The sequence below is a fragment of the Myripristis murdjan genome, chromosome 17, assembly GCF_902150065.1.
Source record: "Myripristis murdjan chromosome 17, fMyrMur1.1, whole genome shotgun sequence".
NCBI lineage: Eukaryota > Metazoa > Chordata > Actinopteri > Holocentriformes > Holocentridae > Myripristis > Myripristis murdjan.
The window spans coordinates 35,546,892-35,554,772 of NC_043996.1; the positions used below are offsets into that span (position 1 = coordinate 35,546,892).

General features: G+C 45.4%; 1 protein-coding gene across 1 annotated transcript; it reads left to right on the plus strand.

The window, feature by feature from the left end:
* Positions 1-433: 433 nt before the first annotated feature.
* inhbab (inhibin subunit beta Ab) lies at positions 434-7,184 on the plus strand. Its single transcript, XM_030074147.1, has 2 exons — positions 434-1,307; positions 5,501-7,184. Exons 1-2 carry the CDS (start codon positions 878-880, stop codon positions 6,292-6,294), a joined length of 1,224 nt encoding a protein of 407 aa, XP_029930007.1. The 5' UTR covers positions 434-877; the 3' UTR covers positions 6,295-7,184.
* Positions 7,185-7,881: the final 697 nt, after the last annotated feature.

Here is a 7,881-nt window from a genome sequence, read left to right on the forward strand (position 1 = left end):
AATTTCACCTGCTCGTGTGTGTGTGTGTGTGTGTGTGTGTGTGTGTGTGTGTGTGTGTGTGTGTGTGCAGAGCAGGGGGCTGATGTTAGTGAGTCAGGAGAAGGGAAATACCTCTGTGGAGGGAGGGATTAAAGAGGGACAGAGGTATAATTACAGTAAGAGGACAGAGAGAGAGGGAGTTCTCTGACCCTGCCCACTGGTACAAAGACACTGAGCTGAGCCACAGAGCTACACACACACACACACACACACACTCTCACTCACACACACTCACACACACTCACAGAGAGAGAGAGAGCTCGGAGCTCCAAACTCTGCTGCACGGGACAGAGGACACTCTGCTGGCGCCCCAACCTGCCGCCTGTTAACCATCGAACCTGTCGCCCTGCCGCCTGTTAACCATCGAACCTGTCGCCCTGCCGCCTGTTAACCATCGAACCTGTCGCCTTGCCGCCTGTTAACCATCGAACCTGTCGCCCTGCCGCCTGTTAACCATCACGCTGCTGGAAGGATTTTATTCTCTTGTGAGCAACAGGTGCATAGGAGAAACTGATTCCAAAAGAAGAGGAAAGCTTCTGCAAACTTTAACACCTGAAACAGGACTTTACAGCACCTTCCAGCTGCTACCTGTCCAGCTGCTACCTGTCCAGCTGCTACCTGTCCAGCTGCTACCTGTCTACCTGCTACCTGTCCACCTGCTACCTGTCTAGCTGCTCAGGGGTTTGAGGAGGAAACAAGAAACAGGAATTCATTTTTGCAACTGCTGTGCCCGACCGATTCTGCAACAGCTCTATCATCTGAGAGAGTGTGTTAAGTTTTGTGTGTGTGTGCGTGTGCGTGTGTGTGTGTGTGTTTGTGTGTGAGTGCGTGTGACAGCATGGCCTCAGCATGCCTGTTTGCTGCAGTTTTACTCGTGGCGGCCAGGCCGCAGTCGGCCTCAGCCTCGCCGACCGCTCCCCCGGCGGTGGGGCTTGATGCGGCACCGCAGCTCCAGCAGGGGGCGTCGGCCTCTCTGTGTCCGTCGTGTGCTCTGGCTCAGATGAAGAGGAACTCTTCCTCCTTGGCTACAGCGGGACAGAACGACATGGTGGAGGCGGTGAAGCGCCACATCCTCAACATGCTGCACCTGAGCTCCCGGCCCAACCTGACGCAGCCGGTTCCCCGCGCCGCGCTGCTCAACGCCATCAAGAAGCTGCACGTCGGCCGCGTGGCCGAGGACGGCAGCGTGGACATCCAGGAGGGGCGGAGCCAAGCGGAGCAGACACCGCCCGAACTCCCCTCTGAGATCATCACCTTCGCAGAGCCAGGTCAGTCTGCATATGTGTGTGTGTGTGTGTGTGTGTGTATGTGAACCTCCATCAGTCTCCATCAGTGCTAATCAGCTTCAGTTTTTATCCTTGCATCATGAACACAGAGTCACTGTTGTGTGTGTATGTTAGGGGAAAAAAACTTTATTTGTTTGTTGGTTCCCAAAAACATTTGTGTTTGTTGCTAGGTTCATTTTTGTTGAGAGACATTTCACTTCACATTTTGATGAAGAAATTAACCTCAAAGAGTCCACAAACATTTATCAAAAACTAACATAAGTTCTTACTGAATATATTATTTACAACTGAAACAAATGAAAATGTGAGATTTTATGTTTGAATAAACATTTCATTCAAATATCAGCACATGTCTGCAGAGTGAATATCAGATATTTAACTCTGTTATTGTTGATGCGGCAGCGTTTTAATGAGAAAAGACCAACCGAGTCATATTCAGAGTCATATTCATCCAAAACCAGAGAGAAGCGGCAGATCAGAGCAGAAGCTGCAGTCCAACCAGGTCACAGAAGCTTCCAAAACACAGAACAGGCCCCGACGTTTAGAAACGGCCAAACCAGAAGAAAGTTTTCTGCTGCTGACACACACACACACACACACACACGCACACACACACACACACACGCACACGCTAAACAATGAGAAAACTTTTTACTTTTACTGCCATCAATGAAACTGATGTCGTCTTGAGTAAAACTGTTTTTACGTTATTGATGAAACAAAAGAATTCTCGCCACGAATATATCTTAGCACTCTGCTGTATCTGAATCAGTATTAGTGTCAGTATCAGCACTAGTATTAGATTGATTGATTAATTGATAATACTTTATTGTGAATCAAGATATCAAGGCTCTTCAGCGGACATTCAGTCATCTAACTGACTGATGGAGCCAGCCAATAATGACTGACACACAAAGGAGTGCTGTATTAGGGTTAGTTTTATCAGGGGGATGGGGGGTCAGGGTTAGTGGGTTAGTATTTAGGAAGGATCCAGTGGAACCCCAGTGGATCCAGTGGAATCGCATTCCAGTCTGGGCAGGGCGGCGGCTGCCAGGTGAGAGAAAAGGCTCCGCCCTCGTCCATGACTTATCTGCCACAACCCTGCAGAACAACACGCCTTGACACTTTAGCGGTTCCCAGTTAAGGTGAAGCCGTGCGGCGCCTCCTGCTGGCCGGGACTGTGTGGCAGCAGCTGTCAGACTGGGTCCAGCCTCATGGACTCACCTGGTCCCCTCAGTGTTTACCTGCTGCAGCAGATCAGGGCCTCAGGCCTGTCAGAGCAGCTGCTCCTGTTGTGGGGAGTCACTGTGGGCTTGTTAGGGAGAACAGGCCTGTGCTGAGGTTCTGTGTGGAACCCAGAACCCTGCAGCCCAGAACCCTGCAGCCCAGAACCCTGCAGCCCCGACACCACCACAGCACTCCTGACCGCTGGCTGGCAGGAAGTTACTATCAGAGGAACCAATCAGAGGGAGCTGCTCTCCCTCAGGCTCACCAAGCCACGTTCAGGTCAGAGTCAGGTGATGCTGACAATGTCTTATTTTAATATTATTCTGAAAGGGTTGAGTTTAGGGTTTGAATTAGTCTCAGTCTAATTTAAGAATTATTAAAGGTCTGAGTTTGGCTGAGGTTAGGGTCAGATTATGGTTAGAGTCTAAAGTTCTGCTCTAAAAGGGTTAAGGCTGGCTTGGGTTGGGATTACGAACACTTTAGGATTTAAGTTTGTTTAAGGCTAGTGCTGTGTTGTGGTCTGGGTCTAATATATTATTGTAATCTTATTTTGAAATGGTTAAGATTAGGGTTTGGATTGGTTTAGGTCTATTTCAGAACAAAATGGTGGCTTATGCAGAACATAAATTGATGGATTTAACAGGGAAAATTAAAGGTGGTTTTAAATCACTTTTCCGTATTTATTTTTATCTTCCAGTCCACACAAGCTAGTTTTAGCGGTTACTGGATTGTTTCAGTTCTTTGGTTTTGGGTTGTTCCTATTTTAGTTAAGTTTTGAGCAAGGCCCATTTCAGTAGTGTCAGGTTAGGGTTATCAGGGGGGTTAGGGTTAGCGGGGGGGCCATTGCCATTTCCTGAGAACAAAATGACAAGCTCACCAAGACAATTAACTCCTCGGCATCCCATAACCCCCTGCTGCTGCAGGAACTCAGACAGGCTTTGTACTTGGAGCAAACTGGCACCGGGTGGCCAGGCATCACGCCGCAGATCTGCCAGGTTTGACTGGCAGGATTCAGGATGCCAGCCTTCAAACTATTGTCCCAAAAACCAGGGGAGCCCGATGCTCCTCCAGCATGCTGGAGGAATCTCTGAACATGAGAGCCTCACTACAGGAGGTGCTAGCAAAGCCCAGATCGTGTCTGTCTATCACGCCAACACAGGTCATCGTCATGGACACAGATTTTAATAGAAGACATGACATTGTTGTTGGGTCAGGCAGCATTTTGTGGGATGAAGCGGCGCGTGACAAACACATTTTCCCTCGGCTTGTTTGCTTACATAAATGTGCATAATGACTCGCTGCTATAAATAGTCTGAAAGGGCCCCTCAAAGCCTTGCCGAAATTAGGGGGACAGTAACAATGAGGGTGGGGGGGCCACATACCAAGTGGTCTCAGGCCATGAATAATCACTTCATTCAGCCAAATACGGGCCCCTGTAATTACTTTGGGTTTGGGGGGGCTGACAAAGAGAGAGAGAGGGAGAGGTAAATGGACACAGGAGAAGATTGTTAACAACATTCCCCTGAAACCAGGCCTTTCTTTTTTTAGCGTTGTTGCTCATATGGTGCTGAATATATTTAGCAGAAGCTTTTATGTTCATTCATTCATTTGAAGAGAGGAGAAAACAAAATGAAAGGAGGTGGGAAAGAGGTCAAGAGGAAGAGCTCCTGGAGAAAGTTAAAGATGCTCACCTTACACAGTGAGCAACCTCACGGAATCCACCACAGCCTTATCGCAAGTGCAAGGCATTTTCTAGATGACATGTTACAAATGCAATAGGATGAATATCTATTGATTGATTGCATGATTGATTGATTGATTGATTGAAGTAGCTAAAATGTTTAAAATATCAACAATTAATTTGCCAGGATGCATCAGTAAGACCTGACAGCATCTGACACTCAAGATTGTGCATTAATTTTTCTTTATCTTTGTTTTGTATAATTTTGTCTGCACAGAATTCCTTTACTGATCAATAAGAAACAAAATCAGCCAACACCTCAGACCAGATACAATATCATGTTACGCCTGACAAGTGAATCAGACAAAATGACAGTTTGAGACAATTTGAAGGCAGCAATTTATAGGCTACTTCTGCTGTTTCAAACAACAACTCAGTGGAAAACTAGAAAAGAGAGACAACTCCCATTATCAATGGAGTAAAATGGAGGTAAAAAATAATAATAAATTATTTAGGTCTATCACAACCATGAAAACTTTATCAGATGATACAAAACATCAACACTGGGTTTTATTAAAACAGAGTTACAATGACGACCTACAGTCTCAAAGTTTTTACACACACATGGATTACAGAAAAAAATAAAATGAGATAAAGTAAACCCACCCAGATCGTCCCAACAGTTTTGTTATCTGACACCGCTGATCCAAAGTGCTTGGTGTGCATTTTAATACAACACTGTTCTAGTGTTGAATCTAATGTCCAAAAAGTAAATTCACAAAACAAATTTGTTTGTTTGTTTATCTCCACACTCACTTCTGCAGACATGAGATCTGCTCTGAAAGTGTAAAGAGAAATCTGTCCTGCCTTTAGAGGCTCAGCTGGCTCGGCAGGTGACAGGTGAACACAAACAGCATCAGTGAAACTGTCCTGAGGTCAGAGTGGAGAGCAGTGGCCCGTCGTTACCCGGATTCTTCCAAAGCAAACAGTTCCTGACCCACAGTGACCCCGGCTCTGCCACACAACAGGAACACTTTGAATAAACAGCTTTTTGCAAAATGCTCATTGGTACCAAAAGGCAACTTTCTTTTCAATTTTTATTTGAATGCACATCAAATTCTTCCTGTGATTTAAAACAACAAAATGAAAGAGTGTCCTGCCCTTTATCCTCTGCTTGATATCAACTCAGTTATTCCATACTACTGTATAGATGTGATTGCCTCATGTAACATGCTAACATGCTAATACTTAATGTGTTTTCATGCAGGAGATTCTCCCACTACGGTGACCTTTGACATTTCAAAGGAGGGGACCGGCTCCTCTGTGGTGGAACAAGCCAATGTTTGGATCTTCCTTAAGTTAGCCCGGGGAAACCAGGCCAAAGGCAAAGTGACTCTTCAGCTCCTGCAGCGTCATCATCACCAGGGTGTATCCCTGGAGGAGGAGCCTATTTCAGAGAAGCTGGTTGATATTCGTCGCAGCGGCTGGCACACCCTCCCTGTGCCTCGCAGCGTCCAGGCTCTTCTGGACGGCGGCGAGAGCCTGCTCAGCTTGCGGGTGTCCTGCCCGCTGTGTGCCGACGCCGGAGCAACGCCCATCCTGGTGCCTGTTGACGGCGAGCGAGCCAAAGAGCGGGAGCAGTCGCACCGGCCCTTCCTCATGGTGGCGCTCAGAGCGCAAGAGGAGCCAGGACACCGGCGGTTCAAGCGAGGACTGGAGTGCGACGGGAAAATACGAATCTGCTGTAAGCGCCAGTTTTACGTCAACTTCAAAGATATTGGCTGGAACGACTGGATTATTGCCCCGCCTGGTTACCATGCCAACTACTGTGAGGGTGACTGCCCCAACCATGTGGCGAGCATCACAGGCTCCTCCCTCTCCTTCCATTCCACAGTCATCAATCACTACCGCATGCGGGGCTACAGCCCGTTCCAGAGCATGAAGTCGTGCTGCGTGCCCACGCGGCTGCGGGCCATGTCCATGCTCTACTACAACGAGGAGCAGAAGATCATCAAGAAGGACATCCAGAACATGATCGTGGAAGAGTGCGGCTGCTCGTAAGACCAGACGGGACGCCACACAGGCAGGAAAAAACACTCGTTGCTGCTGAGGTTAGCGGTTCGGCGACACAATCTGTGGCACTTTGAAATTAAAGTAAAGTTCCGTAATATATTTATGTTTAGTGGTGAGTGAGAACTGGACTATGCATTGTATTACTTGTGTGGAGCTTCTCTTTTCCACATGGAATGAGAACATCTAAAAGACCTGAGAATACTATGCAATAGATGACGTGTTGCCATTTAATGTAAAAATTTTTCTGTCTTCATTTGTGTGTTTTGTTTGTTTCGAGGTTCCTTTTTTGATACAGTGCATTCTGTGTGTGAAAGACAAACTACAATCTCTGTTGAGATACTTGAAAAAAATTTGTTTGACCAGCTACACGAGCCAAAATCATCATCATCATCATCATCATCATCATCATCATCATCATTTTTATTATCGTTGTTGTTGTTTTTATTATATTATTATTATTATTATTATTATTATTATTTTTAAATCTGATGAATGTTGAAATTTGCACTGTAAACAACATTCTTAACAGTTTTTTGCCAGCAACTTTCCTATCAAGAAGATTCTCTCGCCAAAGACGGTTGTCTGTTTTGGCCGGACAGTTTCACAAGCAGAGACATCACTTTGACATGAAAACATTCTTCACTTCATTAACTTGTTCACTTTGGATTTTTAACAGTTTCACAAACCAACATGGAGCAACACAGAAATGTTCATTTAGTCAGTGTAGCAAAGTTTATCATTTTGAGGGGCGAAAGAAAAATACCCTGAAAAATTATACAATTTTCTTGACTATGGTTTTATCATTTCATTGTAAAAAACATACATTCTATAATTTATTTGCTGCATTTTTCTTCCTCATTAAACATGCTCCTATTAAATTCTTTCTTTTGGTCTTTTATGTAGTAACCTGTCTCAAAGAAATTTTTAATTCACAGTGACACTAAAGTCAATGCAAATTCAGAATTTCAGTGAAAAGACCCAAGACAGCTGAATGAAAAGATTAGATTAGGTTTGCTTTTGTAGAGCTGATCCCAGGTCAGTCTCCGGTCAACACTGAATGTCATTTAAGAAGATTTGGCTGATAGTAGTGACAGAGGATCAATGTTGAATCTGTTGATTCCTCAGAGTCCAGGAGGCTTCAGGTAAACCTCAAGAAACTTCAGGAGACTTCAGGACGCTTAATGAAAACAGTGAATTTGTTTGGCTTTGCCCTCTACGCACCATGAGGCAATAGCTGGTGTGAAATTAAAGTAAAATAGTAATTAAGATAGTGCCCTGTAATGTTTCGGTACACTGAAATTCTCAATTTTGACATTAAAACATGAAACAGCTGCCCACAAGCTGTAGGCAGCTTCAGATGACAGAACAAAACAGCAGTATACTGTATCTGCTCACCTCATCTTCAACTGGACGACATGAAGCCTCCCACCATCAGTCCACCATCAGTCCACCATCAGTCCACCATCAGTCCAACATCAGTCCACCATCAGTCCACCATCAGTCCACCATCAGTCCAACATCAGTCCAGCATCAGTCCAACATCAGTCCAAATGTTTTTAGGACTGGTTCAGGATC

Coding starts and splice junctions, on each gene's coding strand:
- inhbab (XM_030074147.1), top strand. CDS start 878: ATGGCCTCAGCATGCCTGTTTGCTGCAGTTTTACTCGTGGCGGCCAGG. Junction 1,308..5,500: donor CATCACCTTCGCAGAGCCAG/GTCAGTCTGCAT, acceptor GTTTTCATGCAG/GAGATTCTCCCACTACGGTG.